Source organism: Seriola lalandi, unplaced genomic scaffold, assembly GCF_002814215.2.
Source record: "Seriola lalandi dorsalis isolate HSWRI2012SDOR001 ecotype SW California unplaced genomic scaffold, Sedor1 jcf7180002054454, whole genome shotgun sequence".
Classification (NCBI taxonomy): Eukaryota; Metazoa; Chordata; class Actinopteri; order Carangiformes; family Carangidae; genus Seriola; species Seriola lalandi.
Window position 1 is genome coordinate 81,830 of NW_019525007.1, and position 24,723 is coordinate 106,552.

Below are 24,723 nucleotides of genomic sequence, written 5' to 3' on the forward strand. Positions count from 1 at the left end.
TGATGAGTAACAATCAAAACCCACAGAAGCGGGCTTGTAGCAGCAGGCAGATAGCTTTGTTTGCTCTGCATAATTAGATGACAGCAGAGGAGGCAGGTACGTACACATGGGACACGACAGGCCCATATGTTGGAGACTGTATAACCAATATCATCTACACCTGCCTCCCTCTACAATCCCAAGCTGCTGCCTCACACACATATTCTTTAAAACCATGCCAGAAGAAAAAAATGAAAATTGAAAAACATACCACAGCAATTAATGTGTTCACAGAGGTTAACTAGCAACGTCCCCCATTTTAGGATGGATGCGCCTAATCATTATTGAGGTAGTGATAAATGCTTGAGGGGAAGACTGCTTAACAAACAGCATTCAACATGGCTGTATTGGTGGTGAGTAAATCTTTGAATATGGATATGATTTGAGAGTGATTTAACGAGGTAATGAATTTTCTGAGAGCTGGTCTCTCTGGGTCTGCGGCCTGCAGACACATTGGAGCAACCAGAACGCCTACTAAAAGCATACAACTGCGCTACTGTCATCCTTAATGAAGAAAACCTCAGGAGAAATATGCATCTTCCCTCTTACTCTCGGAGTCAGAAAACTGTTATAGCAGCAACTTGTCAGAGGCTGCAGAAGCAACACAGCGAGGCGTTTGCCATCAGTTCCCTTCAATCTGTGAGCCAAAATGACCTCTGAGCAAAAGCATGCTACTGACACATTACCAGCCACATGGCATCGTATGGCACTTATTGTAGAGACAAGAGCAAGACTACAATTACATTTTCCAGGCGTGGACACAATTCATTCGGATTTATTTGGTATTATATGCAAATAGTCTCAGTACTTGAAATCTACCAAGTAATTTTCCAGCACTCATAGACAAGACACATAAAAAGAAATGATTACTTATCTCTTTCATTAGCCCTACAAAAAAAAAAAAGCAAGGCCACAGAAAGAGGGAAATTACAAAAAAGGGGAGAAATTAACTTCCTTTCTCCCCCCATGCTCGCATGAAACCTAAGCTGCCACCTAATATTGCCAAAAGATTGTTCAAAATTGCTGTGAAACATTAAACTCATATTGAAAAATGTGTTTCCTCAGGGTTTATAATGGATTAACAATCTATCCTATCCAATGTGTGCGTGCATGTGATTTTCTGGTGTGTGTGTGTGTGTGTGTGTGTGCGTGTATGAGAAAGAGAGAAATAGAGAGAAAGGGTGTGTGTGCATGCGTGGATACATGTGTGTGTGTGATAGAGTGTGAGTATTGGCTTGGGGGTATAGTGTTATCGAGAGGCCATCTGTCTCCAGCTGGACCATTAGCTCTTCAGCTGTTCAGAATGTGCCACAGATCAGTCAGTCAGACAGGTACACAAACACACACACACTCTCACACACACACACGGGTTCTTACGACGATGACTGTAGCTGACAAATTGAGTTTGACATTAGAGGTCAAAGGGGGATCGGCAGCCTCATATTCACTGATACGGTACAGCATAATGTTAGCACTGCATCTATGCTGGCAAATGTAAACAAGATAAACATCCAAAATGCTCACTGCTGCCAGAATTCAATATCTAGCTTACAGAAAGAGCTAATAAAAAAAAACAAGCTTTTGTGCACTCTGAGATCATTCTAACACAGTTGTAGTTTTATCACTGTGTTATTAGGAGAAGTGCTCCTTGAATAGAAAGTGAGGCTGGATGTGACACAGCTCATGCAAGCTGGCATGGACATTCACCACTGAACATATGGAAGAACCCCGGCTGCTGGCAGGTGGCGGTGATCTTCTGATCCCCGGCCCTGCCAAGCCCAGCCATGCTAGACAGCCCAACCACCGCCAAACTAGACCAGACCAGACCAGCCCAGACCAGTTAGCGCTCGGAGCTCTCAGATTCTCCTCTCCCGCTTTCTAGCCATGGCAATTCAGGGCTTCATCCACCTGAGGTAAGCCCGATTCGCCCTGTGCCAGGCGGCTCTCCGGGGAGATGAGCCCATGCAGAGGGACATGGTCATGGACATGAGGAGAGAGGCAAGTTGGCGTCTGAGGCCTCATCTATTAGTGTGTCAGATGCCACACATGCACTCACAGCCACACATGCACATACACAGATATTTCCATCTTTTCCTCTCATCACTTCATATACACTTTATAAATAGGACAAAAAAAAGAAAATATAAGTAGCTGTCCATATGAAGGGACCATCTGTCCCTGATATTAACATAATTAAAATCATACATCATTTCCACCTGACCGACGGAATAAAAGAGCTCAGATATCACATTATGAAGTATAGTGCAGATGAAAACAGCTTTTTCCTTTTAATGACTTTTTGAAATCATTCCATATTCCCACCCCACCCCTCTTTCCATCCAGTCTTCCTCCCTTTTCTGCTCACTATCTCCTTCCCTTCCAGCTCCCCTGCTCCTTATCCCTGTGATATGGATGCTTTGACAGTGGTAAAATGCCGAGCTAGCCGTTCTGCAGCTCAGCCACCCGGGGCGTTCCCTCATCCAGCTGGTAGGCCAGCCACAGAAGCCTCTTGCTACCTTTTGCTCCATCTTCACTATATGACATTTTGTGAATGGTGGGGGGAAATCAATCCAGCCAGTACAGGATGTTCATAACAAGTGGTGAGTAACTGCAGCATGATTCATGGCCATCTTCCTCAGAGAGCTGCCCTATTCCTGCTCAATGGAGCTGCTTTCACCCTTTCCTCTACTTCTCTTTTTCCTACTCTCATTCTCCATCCTCTCTCTCTCTCTCTCTTTTCCTCTCAGTGCATCTCAAGGAACAGACTAGTGCCGGGGATAATCTGTGTGATTCTCACAGTGGGAACAGGTCAGTCCCTAGTGAGCCAGACCAGAGCTGAAACACTAAAGATAAACCTCATTGAAGGATCAGTGGTGCTTGATAGAGGTAAACTATAGGGGGCAGTAGGTAGTGGTCAAATGAGTTCAGGAAAATGCACAACAACAGTGTGGCTTTTAGTCCAGTAAAGGGAACGGACTGTACTGCAAATGTACATGGATTCATTTGAATTAAGTTTTTATCAAGAGCTTACACCATGTAAACATTATTATTTAGTTTATGAGAATACACAGAGGGGCAGGGGGTGCAACCTAAAAACAAAAACTGAACAAATAAATAAGTCTGAATAAACAGTATTTCACACCAAAACCTTAATTTGCCTATGCTAATGAATGTGAATGAGTGTGAAAGAATTAATGGCTGCTCCCTTTTTCACATTTGCACCTTTTTATGCCGAAAGGTGGATGTCATATTTCTGAGTTGTGGAGGCATCGGCAGAGAGGATTAACAATAGCTTAAAAAGCTTCATTCAATGTTTCTTTTCCACTTTTCATTTAAAAAAGACAGGATGTGTTTCACGTTCCCCATATCTTGTCAAACAGCTTAAAACTGAGGGTGAAAAGCTAATTCAAGAAAGCGAGTTCCATGGTATACGGTAATACTAATTGTCTTTTCAAAGTTTTCAAGCTGCTGTGAGAGAAACTGTTGTCATTAAGCTTTCATTTATTCTAACGAATGCTTGATTATTCTCGAGAAAATTAAAATTTCTTCTCTTAGGTCAACAACCAAGTATCTGTAAATGTTAGAAGCAAATTTTCCAAGAATTAAAAGGCAAAATTACCATTTTCATCTTCATTGCTCAGTTTAACAAGAAGTTATGAGTAATGAATGAATATTATGTTTACAAGCTGTAAAAAACGTGAATAGTTTTCACCTGTATTCTCCAGTACATTTGCATTCTCTGGTTCTGAAGTCTTCACAATCAATGTGAGACTGCTGTCTGTTAACACATCCATCAATACGGCCCAACGCTGCACCTCCTACGCATCATTTTGACTGTCCCACCTGTTGAAAGAGAAAGCCAGAGAGAAACAGAGAAGACGGGGAGAGAAATACAAAGAGACGTGAGTACGAAGGTAATCAATAAAGGGTGACTGCCATGTCTCTAATGCAGAATAACATTAACAGCACAACATTAGATTTCAACACAAAAAACGACTGACACAAGAAACAGGCAAACGCAAAGTTGCAGTAATTGTAGAAAAAGCTCCAAACATGATAGAGACATCAAAGAAGCCCTTGGGGCACCAAACAATCAGTCATTTCTTCTCTGTATCACAGACTCGTGTCTAAAATTAATTTAAACTTTGCCAACCAAGAAAGTACACAAAGAATCACAGCTGAGATCACTATGGCAACTGTATGCCATACTATCCTATTTTAAGCTTCACTTAACATTTTTAGCAGAGTTGTTAACCTATGCGAACCTTACATAGGCGGCTCTGAGCATATTTGTTTATTGTAATTAGCTGACTCCCTCCCTTCTGTGTGCTTCGGCAGCAAGAGAACCAACCCGCCTCAAAGAGGAGAGACTAAAGAGATGTGAGTGAGGCGGTGACAGCAACTGTGAACACTAACAATACTTTTTACTGTAGCAAGCGATTGTGAAAGTGGGGGTGGGGATGGTTGTGTGTATACGTAGCAGGATGTAGTGTACTAGGCACGATGTCATACAAAACAATACGTTCAAGGTAAAGGGAGATAGAGAGGGTGAAGTTTATCAGCCTCTTGGAATCGGGTGGGGTGGCAGAGAGAAGAAAAGGCATATTAATCTAGAGTGACTCCTGAAGGAATAATGACGGCACGAGAGACCATGGGCCACTAAATGATGAGCATTTGATGCTGTGGCCTCCTGCCTGTTTGTATTGTTTTCTTTTTTTTTTCAGCTGCTGCAGTCCCTCTCTGGAGGAGTGGTGCTGCAGGAAGACAAATGAGCCAGGGGAGGGGATCTAATAACATGATCTCCTTGTGGTGTGAAAAGGGTGGCTGGGAGATTAAGACAGACGGCAGACAATAAGACAAAGGTAGTGTGTGGCTGACTACAAACAACTGCCATCTCTTTCATCCTATTGCTTCTAAATGTCATTAGCTGTTCACTGACCTGAGCGGCAGAGTTACCTGAAGGGAACCCCTGCTTCAGCTTATACTAGCAGACACACCGGCTCAGTGGGTAATTACCTCATGAGCCATCACATCTGCTCATGTGTGCAGCAGGTACAGGGACCCTGTAGGTAGACCCAGCTAGAACCTGTTCTTCTCTTCATTGAGAAGCGCTTTTACTCCTAAAGCTGAAGCTTAGCTTAGAGATGGTTTTGAGGTCATCTTGTACCAATTCAGCGCACAGAGAAACTGAAATTCTACATTTGGCAATAAATACATCTTCGACAAAGCATGAATTGGAACTGGACATCCCCTCCTGAACTGGCTGGCCCAGAAGAGCTAAGCACGGCCTTATCAATGCAATAATCTGTAGGACTCTGAAAAAAGGAAGTCACAGTAGCACCCTATTAAAAATAGGCTGTAGCCACCGTGCAGTGTGTCTCTGAGTGGCAGTGACACAACACACAGCTGGGATGCTGGTCAGGCTACAGAGGTCCTGCCAGAGCTCAGTGCCTAGAGCTGCTTGTGGATGTGTAGCAAGGTCTCTGCATGTATGTGTGTGTGTGTGTGTGTGTATGTGTGTATGTGCGTGTGTGTTTATGCCCAATTGCATGTGTGTTACACAAAGCCCCAAGGCCGAGGATCCACAGCATCAGCATCCACTGGCAGAAGCTGCACATACAATCACATGAAGAGAGAAATAGAGAGAGACGGAGAGACAACACTCCCAACACCCCTCCTGCCAGCCAGCTTCACTGCCTCAAATGTGTTTATTTTCCACATTATTCATGATTCTCCTGTATGCTCCCCCTCTCTCCCTCCCTTTACCATCTCCACCACTCTGTCAAGACCTGACGAGAGGCCATTTCAATAATGAAGATGGACTAACTGCAATAGAGAGTGCACATAAATTGGAGCTACAGCCAACAAGCATGTCCAATTTGCCAAGCGGTTAAGCCTGATGTCTGGGTGCAGCTTTAAGAGAGCACCGCGGCTGCCGTCAACAGGTTTGTGCCGACCTGATTCATCCATCCACATCATTAATACTTCACAGAGGGCACCACCATTTAACTCTGCAGCAGGAAACCGCTCTTTAAACACCACACATTAGGGCACGTAATCACTGTGCATTCATTTCTGGAGCATTCAGCAGGTGCAGGAAAATGGCTAGTGCTTCTGACCTCTCTATTGTTCTTGCGTGTGCGCCGCGGTTCTTTGCACGATGCGAAACAGAAATAGAGACAAAGAGCAGAGAGTGGGAAAAGCCAAACGGAATGATTAGGATTTGATTTATACTTTTAAACCCTCCTCCAACTCCTCCACACACCATGTGTTAATGTGCAAGCTGGATAACAAGATAAGAACATGTTTACTCGTGCTATATGGAACTTATCAGCACCACAATCAAATTCCTGCAAGCCTCTTCCTCTGTCCTCGTTTCAATGCATTTCTCTTCGATACGATTGCATTTCTCTCCAATGAAGCAGTAACAAGAGGGATGGCTGGTGTGGGATCGTGTATAATTGCCGAAAATACGAAGCAAGGTCCCACAGCAGTAGTATATGTCGGTACAAAGGGCTCATTGTGTCAACAAAGTGAGAGAGTCAGGGGCCAAGGAATAGATCCCCAACAGAGGAGCTCTCAAAGAGGGCATAACGCCACAGGGAACACTGATCCAAACAGACAGCACTGAAATGGCGACTCCTCTTTTCAGCACAGGTATACAGTTTCAGAACAGGTTCACCGGCTGACTGCAGACAGGCTGAGTAACCTGCCTCACACGCAACTCACGGTAATACTCTTGAGCTTGTGAGCTCGCAGCAGTACGTGTTGGGAGTACAGAGAAACACAAATCCAATACAGGCACAGGTACACAATAATACATAGAATACATTTTTTTAAATGACACGTACACATTGTATTCGCAGACACATAGTCACAGGTATGAACTTCTTCGTCTTTCATCTTATAGGCCTGAATTTTTTATAACTGGGAAGAAAACATTGACAGAACACTACACTGTGAATGGTAGTGAGAGTCTAGGCTCCTTTTTAATACAAGTAGAGACTCTTCAATGTCAAGTACAATTTTTTCAAATGCCCAGGTCTATGAATTTAACCTGTCCTACTGTTTTGAAGAGAGTAACCATTCTCCAGCACTCAGAGACGAGCTGCAGATCTCTCTTTCTGAGGGAGGACACGCAAACTCCACACAAACAGGCCTCTGCTGTCTTGAGGTCAGGCAGCAGTGCTACCAGCTGAGCCATCATGGCACTTCATTTGTTTCTCCATCCTTGTCATCAGCTAACTGTTGATGTTCTCTTGTTAATTCATAGGTGGACTACAGAGCTCTTGCATAGCCCCCTCCTGTTAACGTCTCTGTTCCTTCTCTGTTGCAGAAGAAGCAGTAACTCTCTGGTTCTCTCCCTCCCACTCTTTCTGTTTCTCTCTCACAAACATGAGCATTGTTCTGTCGAAGGTCAACAGTTCTCCTTACAACCGATATGTCAGAGCTCTCCTCTTCCGAGGGTCCTGACTCACCAAGCCAACCTCAAAGAGGCAGCGCTGCCAATGGCTGACAGATCAAACACTTTGCATCAGCTCATGCCGGATTATTCCCTCTATTAAATTCTTCAATCGAACACATTGCAAAGACCGTAGCCGACCGCCTGTTGACCATCAGCTTGTACGTATGTTATGTGCCTGCATGAGCGGGAAAACCAAGTGAGTTGTTTGTACTTGGGGCTGGCTGATACAGCTGAAATAATTTTCCTTTTCCTATATCAATAAGGTATATGTGAGAAATACATCAGACAGAACGTATAACACGAACTTAAACACGTCTTAATTGATTTCGGCCAATTGGGGGCAGTACAACAATCTATAAACACAACATATTATATATCACCTATAGGAGTTAAAATGCTGAACATATTAGCAAACAGTTGCCTCAAGCAGATAAAGGGCAAGATTAGCATTTATTTCTTTGTGTTTGGGTTTGTGTCCATCTGATGAATATAAGTGCAGTGTTCACTCTTTTTTTGCTCTGTGTTGTTCTCCACCAACTCCTGAGGGAAATAATCTGATCCTTTAGCTGATAAATGCTCCACCAGCTATTCACCAGTCTGTCTACTGTTTGATGGTGACTAGGTAGCATACAGTGTAGGTTTTTATAGTTTTTTTTTTCTTGCTGAGTAAAGCTGCCTGCAGAATCTAGAAACAGCGGTGATGGGGCGGTGAGACTGAACCAAAACAAGTTGCAGCCGTAAAATAAAAACAATGAATTAATAAATACTATTAAGATCCATGGAGGTGAGGGGAATTGCAGTTGGGTCATAATTCTCTGTGGGTTCATCACAATCCCAGAACCCTTTCATATTGAATGTATTTTTATTCGTTGTTTATAAAAAAATATTGATTGCAGCAGCTTTAAATTATTATTTTATAATTACAATTTGCTGAGACTCATTATCAGTATTTTGGACTACATCACGTTAAAACAGAATTTGATATGATTCTACAAACACAAAACAATAACAATGGACATAAATATATCATTTATAACCCTCTTTGTAAACCAAACACATTACAGAATCAAATGTAGAACCTAAAACAGCAGCTCCTGAAATTTGGTGGCTTAGTGTGTCAGGGCCATAATAGATCTACAGTATGTAGGTGTAGGTGTCCTGAATCATGCCCGTTTTTTTTTTTTGTTTCAGCTGCCTCTCAACACAAAGCTTCAGTTGGCCAACTCTGTCATAAGGGTTGCTTGTCAGGCAATATCTGTTCCGCAGCTGAAGACAAATCTCAATGATTCTGTCTCATGTTGAGAGAGAGAGCAAAAAAGAAAAATCCCACATTCTTACCTTAATTCAGTGGTGCTGTCTACATGTGCGCCTGCTACCGGACGCCCTCTCTGCCAGATGTTTGGTGCTGTATTTGATCAAACATCCACACCTAAAATCCCTGACATAGCCACGGTGATGGCAAAGATATGGTATCTGCTTGAGATAATCATCGTCAATCACAGGCGGCTGAAGAGCCCAGGAAGCGTCTGATAGGTAGAGATTCAGTATGAATCAGGATTATAGAGCTGGATCTTTATCAGCACAGCACAACCTGCAGAGCCAGACCTGGACAAATGCAGCCAGTGCTACCTCTAAAGGCTCCATCTGCCTCAGAATAAAGGTGCAGATATGTCAGAATAAAGCTCTTTCTCAGGAGACTGCTCAGACCATTAGTATCTTTCTCTTAATGAGATTGCGGGACTGCTGAGATATAGTACATGAGTGACACTTCGAGGAAGGATTTAATCCTAGCTCAGTGTGGCTTCGGAGACGAGTGGATTTTAACTCTCTCATCTGCTTTTAGCCCACATCTCCTGAAATTTTCTCAGTTTAATGTCTACTTAAAGGACCATTTTACCAACTCATTTGTGGACATCTTGTTAATTGTTTTGGATATTGAATCAATAATGTTTGCCCTGTGGATTATACGGAAATATGGAATTTCAGTCATGGAAAACAGGAAATTCTCTAGTTCATACGGCACTAAGATCCCTAAGATCATTAAGATTATGTGATGAAACTAAAATCCAGCTGTGGTTTGCTTTGAGGTTCTTGCAAGAAGACAAACTGAAATGGCCTTTCTATTCTTTGTACTATAGGTATAGTTGGTAAGGGTTTTAAGGTATCATTTTACACACGATGTTCCAGATGGAAGTAGCTTTTTAAACTTTTTAAGGACATTGTAATTTGCTACAACATAGCCTTACCTTACTGCAAAACAAGTGCAACTAGGCAACATGGATAGCTTTGACCAGCAAGTCAAAGTCAAAGCCACAATATCATAGTCACAATATGATTCAATACCACATATTATCTCTGGAGAAAATACTACCTTTGCAACACATATAAAGTTTATCTATTCTATGCACCCTGCACTAAATACAGTTACATTAAAACCTTATTGCTCAATTGTTTTATACTGTATTACATTACATTACAAGTTGTTTGCTACTCTGTCTTCACAATGGCAGTATTTATGGCATACAGTAACTATTGCATTAAACTGAATCATATTTTACTTTTGTATTTTACAGGTGTTTGTGTCATTGTGTCCGTCATTATATTCTATTAGAGGGAAACCATTACAGGTTAATCCTCCAATTCAGGTCTGTGTTTGTTGGCTATTAAACATTTACCAAATACATTTCCTTTGCATTTCAATTTTCAAAGGTGAGACAGTGTTTGCTTTAAACATGTAAAAAATATTTAAAATTACAGTGCATTTACATAATCAACCAACTCAGAGTGAATTATTGCAGCTGTTCAGATTGAAGAAGATATTGTACTACGCCATTGCATGGTGATATTTGCTATTAAGTATTTATTACCAGCGAAAATATGCGCTTGGAAGATGGCAGATAAATGTATTATTAAATTGCTTATTCTCAAAGTTAGCTTTACATACCGCAGGTAAAATATTTAATGAATAATAACCTATTTAATTTAGTGCTCTTGTCCAGTGCCAAAACAAGCACATGCTGTATGACATATAACTTTTAAATTGCTATATATTAACTGATAACTATGTCTGCTTCTCTGTTTATCATTTGCACAACCTGAGCTCTCCACCGCCGAGGAGAAGAAGACAGAGAGAGATAAGGAGAGGACAGAAATAAGTGGAGGGAGAGCCAAGAGTGAGGGGAGAGACAGGCGATTGTAATGCATCACTGCATGCCTCCAGAGGCTGCTGCTGCATGTGTTTACAGTGCTGCTTCATTCATACATGTACAGACGATCAGTCAAAACAAGGCTCCTGCTTGAAACACAAAAAAAAAGTGATGGACTCTAAATGGGGACTGAGCCCTGCCGGCGAAGAAGAATGGCAATAAGGCAGGCAGCAGGCAAGGTGTTAAAAGTTGATTAGGTTGTTAAAGGTCACATAGTCAGGCCTCATCAGCTGTCCCAACGGAGCAAGAGAAGCAGCTCGCGGCCTCAGCACTGCTGCTAATGAGACAGAGGCAATGGCATCCTCACTAACATAGGGATATATCCTGCTCCCATGTATAGCAATCTTCTTATGGTACATGAGAGTACGCGCCAGTACCCAGTTAATGTGACGACATTAACAAAAGCACATCTCAAAGCCTCAGGTCGCTATAACAAGCCCCGCACAAGAACACACAGAACAGAGGAAGACTGGGTGAGGCACGAAACTAAATTATTTGATCACAGAAATTGGAAATGCACTGTAGGTTTATACATGCTGATACACACAGCACACACTCACACGTACACACACATACATGGGCTAACACACCATAAACTTTCACATTACAGATTCATTTGCTCATTTGAGCAAATCTATGTTTGGTCCACCCACCGCTCATGAAGGGTCAGTCTTATGAAACGATTGCGTATTTAATGAGGATCTGCATACAAGCAGCTCTGCGCACAAGCTCACACACACATTCACACACACACACACACACATGCACACTTTCCCATACACACTCATTACATACACTGTGCTCCCACTCAGAACAGTTAAAAAAGATGCTGATGTATGAGTAAGTGCTGATAAATACAGAAGATGCATCCACCCCCCAGAAACACGGAGCCAAAACTACTGATCATGACCAACCCTATGAACTCCTGACTGATACACACAAAGCCACACACGCTTGCAGTGCACGCATCAAATAATCTTTACTGGAATAGTGAAAAAAAAGGTCAACCATCAGAGATGCAATTATCATATTTCCAACAGGTGCATTTATTAGAGCTATGCTTCGTTTGCTTTGCTGAATCTAAATCAGGCTGAGGGGGGGTTGGGGGCCATTACACCGCACTGATCAGTGCTAATACAGTGACATAATGTCCTGCAGGTTTACATGCCTGCAGAGGCACTCTGTCAATGCCTGTTTCTACCACAACAATGCCTGTCAGACACATTATGGGTTGAAGTGATCAATATTTTTTATTACCACCACTTTGTTCTACCTCTCTCACATACGCTGCAGAATAATTGACATTTATGCAATTTTCGGGGCCACTGCCTTTCTTTTGTTCTCGTGTGTCTGTGCATGTGTGTGTGTTCCTAACTATAAATGAGCGTGTGGCAGCAATTGGCCCTGTCTATGCATCTGACTGTGCAGGAGTGTGTGTTTGTGTGCTGATCTGTATGTGCTTGTGCTTGTGCTTGTGTTTGTGTTTGATATAGTGCATATACTGTGTGCGCGTGCATGCTGCACTTCTCGGTTCGTGGACGAACTTAAAGTTAGAGTCCCTCAAAATGAGAAGCCCTTAAAGGTGAGGGTGGATCGCAAGGAAAGGGCATCAGAGCAAGAAGTGATGATGGTCGCTATGGTGCTGGCCTCCATGATAGCCAATCACAGCTGAGAAAAGAAAAAAACAGGGCATGTAATGACACAGAGCTATATTGTATCCATTTTAATTCAAACTCTGCAAGAACAGACTTGCCTATGGTGGAGATGGTGGAAAAACAGCAAAATCACACTCAATATTAGTGTTGGCTACGACTGCCATCAATGGCTAATCAATAGAGCAGTGCACCTATGGGAGAAATGTTCCATTAAGTCTGTGGGTCAATGTGTTTGCCAGCAGATAGCACTGGTTTATTTTCCCTGACGCTTGTCCCCAGCCCTATACCCCACATGCTTGATTAGCTGCCCTGCTTGACTCCATTGATGTGTATCAGTGGTCACCTCCGGAGTCCTATCAGCCAGGGACTCTCAGAAGGCAGAGGGTGAACACATGCGACCTCTGCCCTCTGACCCAGCATGACCCTCAGCTAATTAGGTGTGTGTCTTTACCAAACATCTGCTCCACTTGCACCATTACTCTACTGTCTGAAATACAGAATCACATTCACAACACAGACACAGATAGTATTAGTGAGTTATGACGCAGAGGTGGGCTAAATATTGAGCGAGATAAAAAAAAAAAAAAAAAAAAAACAGACAAAAACTGCAGCCAAATTACTCAGTATGTTACAGTATTGGCTGGTTTTATGAAACAGTGAAAATGTGGGTTTAATTATTACATCAGCGGTCATTTATCCTTTGGTTGATTCGGTGATTCGTCCTTTTTTTTTTTTTATCAGCAGCGAGCTCGTTTGTCAGCACGTACATGTCATCACTACACAGACTGACAAACAGAATGTGAGAACACACAAGTAACACAAGAGCTAGTAATTAATGAAATGACCTCTGAATGCAGCACCTACAGCAGCCACCTCTCATCACAGCTACACACACACACAACATGCATACACACGCACGCACACACACTAGAATAGCATGGCTCTCTGTAGCTGCTGGAACCTGCCAATTATTCTGTACTTTACTGGACCCTCGCTCCATCGGAGGTGTGATTGGAATAACAACCATCCTCCGAACAACGCAATTCTCCATTCCCTGTAGAGCAGCGTTGAACCAGCAGGGGAAGAAGGAAGGGAGCGCGACGAGATGGTAGGAAGCGGATGTATACGAGACGGAGGAAGTGGAGAGGGAGAGAAAGCAAAAAGCTAAGGATTACATGATGAAGGAGAGGAAGGGGAGGAGAGGGGAAGAAGTCAAAGCCGGGGCTCCCTGGCAACATGCAGAGGCAGAGGCAGTGTGAGAGTGAGTGCTGTCTGAGTGACACTCACTCTCATATCCCCCCCTCTGGGGAAATAACCCCCTTAATCCAGCATGCTCTTTCAGATAGACAAGATCCCCCTTCTTCTCCCAGCAAGGATATGAAACGCTCCCCCTTGTGATTCAAATACCAGAGATGAGGGCTGGAAATCGAATAGACAACAATGTGACGTGGCGCAGCGAGAGAAAGACATCAATGTCCCCATCTCCTCCTCTCTGGCAGCTGACTTGCTGCCACAGAAGGAAGCACAAAGTCATTGGTTCACACCAAAGGAAGTGGCCTGCCATTGGCTCGTTTGTTGGGAGGTGGCATAACGGTGGTAGTAAGAGGCACAATAATAGATAGTCAGGTACCTTTTACTGCCAACACCTGCTTTTCACAGGAGAAAGAAAAACATATTTTATGTTGGAACATTTGTGTATTTATGTTACGAAGCGGTGTGCAGAATTTCTTTTTCATTTTGTCTAAAATAACTGTTCTAAATAGGCAGCTCCTTTTCCCTTGGATTCAGAAAAATCACCCACTATATCCTAGCTGCCATCTCAATGCCTCGTCCCTCTTTGTAATATCCTTTTTCATAAGCATACACAATGTGACAGAGTTAATTAACAGTACGCAGCACTGGACGGACCAGGGAATCAATAAAGTCAAGGCGGGCCCAGTCGCAGCAGGCCGAGCGGCGGGACCCGCCAACCACGCAGCCTTTTCAGTGTGAACCGAGGGAGGTCTTTTTCTCTCCATACTGGTAAATCACTCCACAGCCAGGCTGCTTGGTGCACAGAGCGAACTGCAGAGCTAGGCCGACACAGTGTGATATTATATTAGCATTACAAAGGCTTTCCCACCATCTGTGACACACAGTGGAAAAAAAATCACTTTTCTGTGTCCAAGCCCCCGAGTGCTGATGTTTCCATAGGTTTCTATGAGGAGGGCTGATGGGAGTGTGGCTGGGGATGACAAACAAAACATGCATTTATTGCAGTCTCTCTGACACGTGTGATTCACCTCCAGTACAGCACATATAGTACATGTTACATGCTCAAAGCCTTGTGGTTATTCTAAGCCTTTTAACTTCACCTCAGGGTTAACAAATATGCCTTTTAACAGCTATTATAAACCTATTAATGCTACAACACTGCACTCTGTGGCAATTCTACTCTGATTCAAGAAGATAGGCCAGGTTTATAATCATTTCTAGCATAGCGTATGATAAAAAAAATCCATAAAGTGCTATGTTCTCCATGGTGAGAGCAGATAGAGTTCTGTGCTTCACTCAGCGGCCTAGGGGAATGAATAGACTTGGCTCATCCACACAGCTCTCCTTGCTTTCCACTGTAGCCTGTTGTCACTAGCCCCTGGTCGTACGCCAGTCGCCTACTTGGCAGGGAGAGGTGCTGTACAAAGCAACTGGCAGGTCTGGTAAATAATGCTGATGGAGTGTGATAGAGAGAGAAGCATCTCCTTTATTCTACACAGCTACTCTATCTGTTTCAGCGGGCAGAGAGGACAGACAAATGCCGCCTGCTTTTTTCCAATCTATTCGACTGGAGAAGCAGTAAAAAAAAACCTGACCTACCTAGCTCCCTTTTGTGTTATCTTTCATGATGTTTGCCAGCTTAAGAAAAACCAATAGCCCTCAGCCAATGGCTTACCAGAATACCCAACACTGCAGGAGCAGACAACCTGCCAACAGCTGGGATTTACAGTCGAAACTTCATGCATACAATTACGCAGATGAAGGAGGGACAAGTGGACAATAGCAATGCAGCGTTGAGGGGAAACACTCATCCAAGCAATCATGCAAAGCCCTCTACTTAGTCAGTGAAACAGGAAAGAGGGAGAGTGAAAGAGAGACATGATTATCACACGCTGTATGACTGACTTCATAGTTCAAGCTTCAGCATCAACTCAGAAACATGATCACCCTCCTGTGTGAATGCTGCGCATTCTTCAACAATGCTGTCTGAATTACAGGCACATGAATGCTGAAGTAATTTTTAAGTCCAGTCACTGTGTAAAAGAGCTCCACAGTTTGTATATGTGGCTTTAAGCATGCTACAGCTTTTGCAGAACTGAACCAGGACCAGAAAGACCACATTAACATTGCTCATTATCCCCATTCACTAAATTTACATCCGACTATTGGTACCTCTTGTGTAAAGCCACGAAGGAGATATGCGGCTTACCAGGGGCTATATCTAATAGGAGCAAGCCCTTCATAGTGTATTAGTGCACAAATTCAGTGGCTTTAGGCAAAGGAAGTATGAACACTCCACTTATCAGTGGAAGGAAAAAAATCCTGTAAATGGCAGCACATGATCCCATATATAGGCTCTGTGCCAACCTGTAATTCATATGTTTGGATGAATATATTTGATCCCTGTCATCTGATGTGGATATTAACTGGGAGCATTACTGCACATAAAGACCATATATGGCTCAGTGGCAGTATATAAAGTCGCTCTCATCCCTGTGGGAGTACGAGGGGTCAATGAGGTTTCCAGCCCGGTGTAATATTCCTGTCACCGAGCCTCATTTTGAAAACACCTGTAGATGCATCCGGCGTCATCCCTTTCACTAAGTGTAATTCGCATTAGCATATGGCCCACAATATCCAGCCTGGCGAGGCAGTCAGGAAGACAGCCTGGTGAGAGCGAAGGTAGCAGGGTTAGCTCTCTTGTCAAAACCAATATCCACCTCTTGAAGACTAGACTGGGGAGAGGCAGCCAAAATCATCTGCATAAAGGAGAGGCACTACAATCACCTCTCATAAAATACGACAGGGGAGCCAGCTCACACTGGTTAAAGCATGATGAAAGGAATGGAATCCAGCACAGCTCCCTGTCTGTGGATAATCAAACAACCCTGGCGCTAAAAGCATGGCATTCAAATTCAATTGTGAAAGCTGCTGCTGTCTGAGAAAAGAAAAAGACGTGAGAGAAAAATACATTCCTGTTGTTTTGAACTCTGTGGGAGCTTAAAAGATGTGTTTTATAATGCCTCCCATTAGAGGTAAACACACAAACCCTAAAACCAGACAAACAGTTATAACAGTACACTTGGAGTACACCGAAATAAGAAAAATAAAAAAAAGCAACAGTAATTGCGTCAAATGATGATTGATTGGTAATACAATGAAACAATACAGATTCATTAAAGTGCAGGCAGCAGCGTGATCTCATGATATCTGCAAGCTGGGACATGACAGCCACATCTAATCCCCAAGGAAACAGCAGTACATATTAACCGGCAGATGACAATATATCACATGGATTATCACAACATGTCAATGCACATGATGTCCTTGTTGCTACAAGCCGATCACCTTGTACAGCTGGAGCGTCAGAGGAGAGACAAAGAACTGAAAGATAAACAAAATGAAATACACTTAAATAGAATCCTTCAAATGCAGCTGGTTAATATATATATATATATATCTATATATATATATATATATATATATATATATATATATATATATACACATATATAAATATACAGTATATCTACAGGCTAACATAACATCAGTGCACATCAAAGAGCTGCACACGTTCACTGACACAACAGCAGGCTTTTACACTTGGACTGCAATGTAGTGGTGCAGCAAAACAGCCGAGGCAACAGAGAGAGAGTATGAATGCCTTATTACAGTGTGTAAAGTGGAGCTGGGAGCAGGGAGGGAGAAGGGAATGTCTCAGTGACAGAGGCAGAGGCTGATGAAAGCCCTGCACAGAGCAGTCGAAAGCGCCGACACATGACACAGCTCATAACTGCTCACCATCCAGAACAGGATCGCATTCATGTAGCCCTCTCCTTCATGTATATTTAAACACTCGCAACTCCAGTTCAATTTCAGCTGAAAACGTTTGCTTTCTCAACACATGCGCACATATAAATATATATGAAAAATCAGGGCGAGCCTCACATAGCAGTGAGCGGAAAAAAGACGATTCCGCAGATGACCCCAAAAATGGAAAGATTTTTCTTTACGTCATTGTTTCATTTTAATTAACAGAAAAATCGAGCAGGCTGTAGTGGCTCTGACACATTAAGGCTGTGTGATCTTCAGACATGGGTGTATCTTCAAGGCCCTTGGTGTGTTTGTGTATGGGTGTCAATGTGAGAAAACGTGTGGGTGTATTTGCTTGACTATATCTTTGTGTAAGAGAAAAAGGGAATGACGCGATGATGAGGGCGACTGAGCGAGAAGGAGAGAAAGAATGTGGACATGAGGGCTAGGAGCGAATGAGAGGCAGAGAGAACATGGTGGTGATGACAGAGAGAAAGAGAGAGATAGAAGATGTGTGTGTCTGTGTGTGTGTGTGTGTGGGGGGGGTTCCTCCGTGAGCCCAGGGGGTAGGTAAGATTACAGATGTACACACAATGTTCAGGAGCACAGGCCAAGGGCTGAATAGCAGTGTTGCTGTTTCTCCAGAGCTGCTTGCTTGCTGCAGCTCACTCTGTGCCTTGTTTTGCTCAGCACCCAGGGCAGCCATTCAGAGACGCTCCCCCAGCAGCAGCAGCAGAGATACACTCATATCCCAAATAACAGAGATCCTGCAACATAACAGCACTGTTGCTGATGAGCCCTTAAAAAACACACCCAGGGTTAAGAAATTCAGGACTTGCATTTTTCCTCACTGCAACGTTATTTGTCATTAGCAGCAGGCCCTTCTGAGAGCTTTTCTGTGGTTACATATTTTTGCTATTATTTCTAATGTTAAAATCTGGGGCAGTAGGTAATTGCTCCTCCTTAGCCTCCTTGCATTATCATTATAACAAAATCAAGGCGATAGTACAATTACCTCAACTGTCATGTAGACTTCCAGGCTCATGTTAGTCAAATTACAGTAGGAATAACCCGATTAACCTGGATTACTTGCCAATCTTGTAAATTACTATCGCATGTATAGAGCTTAGTCTCACCTCTGTTCATCTTGTGATTCTGAACATGATTTTAAAAAATGACTTTCTATACATGAACAGTGGCACAGGTATTGGCAGTAGGAATAGCAGATTTTTTTCTCTCTCTTTTTTTTTTTTTTGAGAGACAAAAATATCATCTGGGCAAATAAACAACAGCAATGACCTTCCTTCTTCCGTCTCATAATCACTAACCCCTTCCTTCACCACACCTGCAAATCACAAATAAAAATCTCGGGTAAACTCACGTTACTGGGCAACGTTTCGATTAGTCGTGTGACAGCTTTAATTGAACAATTATCTTGGTTATAATGTGCATGTAAATACAGATTGTCATACTGTTATTTGCATTTTGAAAAAATTCAGGAAATAGTGTCGGCGGTACAGTGTCAGAAACGTACAACCAGGTTGGTGACAGTCTGACAGTAATGTACTGTGTGGTGACAAAAACATACAATTCTGTGCACTGTTTTCTCAGGTTGATAGCAGAAGTAGTGATATAAAAATGTCTTATCCATGTTGCACTTGTAGAAACACTGCTGAAATATGTCAAGCTGTTAGGCTTTGTTAATTTTCTTCTTTTTAAACCTTTCATTCTTTCTCCAATCTCCATTTTGTTTACAATTTATCTGCCAAAAAACAGGAAAATGCTCACCTACTCTGGCAGAGTGCTGGCTCCCTGACAGACATCAAAAAAAAAAAAAAAATAGAAGGAGAATGGAAAAGTTGTAAACTCATTACCCCGATGCAGTTATTTACTTGAATTATATCATTACTATTGAGATGGACTCGTCCACAATCACCTGACTAGCATCTATACTAACTAGGACAAATGATTCAAATCAGGGAGATCAACTTCAGAGATCAATTCAAGGCCTGAGATAGCAAGCACAAAGTTGAAATCTACAGCATAAAAGTCAAACTACAAAACATCTTACATTCAAATTAGGGAAGGAATCCATACAATTCATTGTATTTGTGGATTTATTTCACCTTAAAAATTCAATTGAAGCTTTACATGTCCGGAAGCCTTCCTATTTTGAGTTATATCCTGTATTTCTTTTTCTAGTTTGTGCTTGTTGGTTTCCTAATATGTAAACATATTTTTTTTGTTTTGGCCCTTTGCATTGTTTTGAAACACCTGTCCTATTTTTTGTCCTATATAAGGTAGTTTACTAAAGAATCTATCTTTATACATTGAAATAAATAACCTGCATCAGAGTTATGAGCATGTGGCTTTATAATGTTATCCAAGACATCTTCATTCTGCCACATGTGGTTACAGTCAAAAATGGCATGACAGATAAAGTTGTGTCTGGGAGGGGGCATGTCATAGCCACAGAAAATATGACACAAAACGTGGCGCGCCAAATACAAACACGATCATTATAAAGAAGCATTTCAATGGCCAGCTGTTCCAGTCAGCCTCACTACTTAGACTGATGACATCACAGGTCAATGCCAACCAGAAAACAACAAGTCAGAGCTCTGAACAGTTAGCCTTAGCTCTAATGCCTTTTAAGAGAATATATTACACAGCAGAGTGACACATCTACAGTTGTACAATATTTGTCACTATTCTGGCACCAAACTGCTCCTGTGTTTCTGCCTGCTCTATTATTTTACTGCTGTTAAGACAGAGAAATGAGAAAAGACAGAGGCTGAGAAATTTGGCATTAGTCAGTAGAGGTGCACATGAAAACCCATCCAAATCACATTAACTATTCTTAGTATATGTTAAGTCTTCACAGTAAATCTTTAATTTAGTACACACTATTGTGGCAGCAAAGTCTGCTGAGGTCAGGTGTATGAGGAGCTTTTCTTTTACTGGATCACTGAAATCGTTTGGCAGCAGGTGTGGCTGGTGTGTGCGTTATATTGTCTCTAATTTGAGGATGGGATGCTGTTGGACGCAGGTTTTCAAAGCATTGTGGGTTATCCAGGCCTCATCCTCTAACATGCTCCAAAAAAGGCACTGGGCTCTGAGAAAATACACAAACCAATGCACTTTTCTACACAGCAGACTGACAAACTATTCCATTCAAGTTCATACTGTGCACATTACTAACAGTATTAAAGGCGTCCCAGGGTTCACAAAAGAGATTCAAAACGTATTTTTTATGGACGACAAAAATGATAATAATAATATAGAAATAGAAATGAAAATAGGATTGTAGCGCAGCAGAGATGCAACAGTGAGCAGGTAACTTTGCTGTGCTTTCACACAGGATAAGGGTGTTGTGAGAGTCGGTGAGTGTCGTATTGCAAATGTCATTATGTAATTGTGCGTAAGTGCTGTTCATTTGTATTATCACTATCTATATCGTATATGGATCTGAGGAGGAGTAACAACTGTGATCCAGCAGCTAATGTGGAAGTAGACATACAAACAGAATATTATGATAGTAGTGACATGAATGTAGACCTTATTAATCATTTTAGACATCAAAAGCTACAGACAGACACTGTGTGAGCATCCCTCACTTTTAAAACACCTCACTGTACATCATTACATGTGGAAAGAAACATCATCTCTCCTTGAAAGTATATTTGGGTTGCTGCATATTCCTCATAGGAGAAGCCAACCTGTGCTGTCCTCAGGGCTCATCTGTAAATTATCATCTGCTTTTGAACCGGATAAGAGGAGCTGATTTGATTGGCCTTTACTGAAGCTGCCTTGCTGATAATTTATTCCTAACTAACAGTGTATTCATCCTGTCGCAGCCCCTCTTCCCAGACTCTGCGGCACTGACCTCTGTTCGCAAATACTGGTAATATATTTGGGCCACACCCATGGATACCTGGAGTTTGAATATTTGTATTTACCTCTCCATCCTTTTTATCTTTTAAAACTGAATTTCTGTACTCACAGTAAAATCTCTTTGTATTGTAGAGCTGTATGACTGTATGTCACAGTCCTTTGGCATTTTCCATCTGCTTCATGAATTTTCTTTCTAAGCGATCTGACAGAAGAACCTCATAGCCCACACTGACCTGTAGGCCTGCCTCCTGATCATTAATATTTATGAGAAAACGAAGAGAGAAAAGACATCCATAATAATATCACACAGAGCGACAGTGACTCTCAGTTTAGTGTTGCAAAGTCAGAAACCTTGACCCTAATCATCGTGGGTCAAAACATTAATTTTAATGTCAGCATGTCAATTTAAATTCACCTTTAGCCTAAAAAACATGAGTGTAATAAAACAGAAATGACTTATTACAATATTTCATATAGTTGTTCGTTTAGCATGTGGTCATCATAGGAAAATCAACTTTGCATATGTGCACAACATTCACACTTTCAGCGGGTCTATAACCACAGCTTTATACTGCTGCAGCAGTGCAACACCTCTGTATACATTGACTTGATGTCAGTCTGAACAGTCCCAAACTGGGTTTAACACTGCTTAGGATGAACAACTATTTCAAGCACATAGGCTAATAATAATAATACAGGATTATTATATGATCACTACAGAATTAATATTGGATTTGTGGTGACCTTTGAACACCTCAACCACAAATTCCACTCTTCTGAATCTATATCAATACGATTTTAGATTGTTGCATATTTAGTTTGTTAATTAACTTTTCATAAGACAACCAATAAAGAATCTCTATAGTTATTTCAAAGTCATGTTGAATTTGTACTGTCAACTTTACAGAGACAATTACTAATAAAAGTTGAAAATTCTTTAGAGGGTGGTATAATCATATGGTTAAAGTGTGGTATTTGCACTACAGTTGGAGACCCGTGAATACTAGTAACCAGTCATGATACCAGCAGGCTGAAGAGGTCAAATGCAGGTGGAGCACGTGTTCAAAATCTTCTACACCAAGCAAGGAGAGGAAAACATTCACAATCCCTGACCATATTTTTTTTACTAATAACACTAAATTTACGCTTTTGGATGAATAACACCTCCTTCCTCTTTTAATGGATAATGGTTAATGGATGAGGGATTGTATCACTGAAAATCCACTGTAAAATATAGTCTGATGTAGTTTGCTCTTCAATAAAAGCTGTTTGTGACCAGTCAAACATAATGATTTGGACAGTTCTGAGGTAGTCACTCGACATGTGACTCTATTAGCTCCTCTCTGACCTCCAGTGACCTGCAGATGAGTGCGAAGCACAACAGAAAACAACAGAGCTGCAGTCTATAAATAAATCCTATGTATGACTTTGTAGCTATAAACTGGAAACAACCAACCTGTCTTTGTCCTGAGAACAGAAAGTACACCTAACAATTATTTCCATTATTGATAATTCAGACTATTATTTTCTTGATTAACTGATAAATGAGGTGCTTTATAAATTGTCAGAAAATAATGAAAAATTTCAATTATATTTTCCTCAAGCTGTAGTGTGTATTATCCAACCAACCGTCCAAACCAAAACAGAATTCAGTTCAGTATCACAGAAATGATGGAAGGGGTTAAAGCGCATGAACCATGAACCACCACATCTCCAGTTTCCTTCACTTCCTGTCAACATCTTATATAATTATAAACAAAAGAAAACTACAAAAAACAGTTGGCAGTTTTACTTCAAACATGACTTTAAGAAAAAACTGATTATTAAAATTGTTGCAGATTAATTACCTGTATTAATAATATTCATTCATTCATTCATTCATTCAATATAATCGGTTAAATGAAAGTTGTGACATCAGGTGACCAAAATTCAATGTCAGGACGTCTGATGCCATTGGTAATCTGGCACAGAATACCAACTACAGCTGATGTTGATATTTTGTTGGTTTTAAGACATGTCGTTAAGAAACCAAAATCCAACATCTTCTCAACATCTCACACCAACATCATAATCATGTAGAAAACCGAAATTCCAGTCATGAGTTATAGCAAGCATAACCCAAAGTCTGCTAAATGTCACAATGTTGACTAGCCAACATTGGGTTTTGGCGTCAAGCTCAAATTTAACATCTGTCTGACATTGAGTCCACACATATCAACCTACTGATGTGATGGATGTGAGATTATTGTCAGCATTTTCTTTGAAAGTGCTTTTGTCGGTCCAAATCAAGCCTACGGTATGGTTTTTGCCATTGGAGCAGTGCATCAACTTCATCACATTTCCTCTCTGACCTTGTTAGATGCCATTTTTTCCCTGACAATTACAGTCCAGTATTAGGCTTTTGTCCTGTGCCATGCCGTGGTGGCCTTGCTGCCTGTATCCAGCTCCTCCTGTGTGAATGACAGCTGATAAAAGCCCTGGGCTTTTGCTGGCATCAGCGCCACTATGTAATTCCACTGCAGGGGAGTGTGCTTTTAGCTATGAAGCCCACTGCCACAAGAGCACTAAAGACACAGGCACAAACCCTCGCCAAATTGCCCTTAAGCTCCAGAGACATTTCATCTGACATTTTATTGACAGAGACAATTGTCACTACTCTAACCATGTGTTATTGCATCAGTAGCCCTGCATATACCACCACCAACACTGAAGCACAACAGAGATAAGGCTGGTAGCTGCATCAAATACAGTCACCCTAATTATGAGGGTTCGCATTAAAATTTCATAACAAAAAAACAAGATGACAATAAAGCCTCTCAAGTCAATAATGCACCAAGGCGGCACAATACACAATTATTTTCACCAACCTAGAAACCTCAAGTAAAACACTGAACCCAGCTTATTTATGCTTGCAAAAGTGTGTGTGTGAGAGCATGTGTGTGTGTGTGTGTGTGTGTGTGTGTGTGTGTGTGTGTGTGTACGAGAGAGACAGAGACAGAGAGAGAGAGAGAGAGAGAGACCTTGAGTGCAATGGGAGGAGTAGATACTGCAGCATTCAGGGAGGGAAAGCAAAGCTAACTGTGAGTCAGACTCTCTTTCTCTCTCTTCGGCCCTTACCTCGCTCCTTCCACTTCCACTCTCCCCTTCTCCTCCCTCTCTCAGCACTTAAGCAGCTGCCTCCACTTATGCAGGGCACATTTCAGATGACAGGGGGAGGGAGAAAAAGGGGAGGAAGGGAATGATGGAAGGTGGGAGGAGGTGGGGGGGGTTAGCAGGAGGAGCATTAGGGGAGGGAAACAAAAGGTTGCACGATGATTGCACAACGATTCAAAAGCTGCTGAAGGGGACATTCCAGTCTAGGTGAGGATGCTTCCCCCCATCCTCTCCCTCCTTCCCC

At 41.9% G+C, this 24,723-nt stretch overlaps 1 protein-coding gene across 1 annotated transcript in view; it reads right to left on the minus strand.

Moving 5' to 3' along the window:
• Window positions 1-24,723, minus strand: part of nexmifb (neurite extension and migration factor b) — a 46,703-nt gene that overhangs the window by 5,336 nt on the left and 16,644 nt on the right. Inside the window, exon 2 of the mRNA XM_023411162.1 lies at window positions 3,752-3,882. Coding sequence (XP_023266930.1) covers window positions 3,752-3,833 — 82 coding nt within the window. The 5' untranslated portion in view covers window positions 3,834-3,882. The remainder of the gene's footprint in view (window positions 1-3,751; window positions 3,883-24,723) is intronic.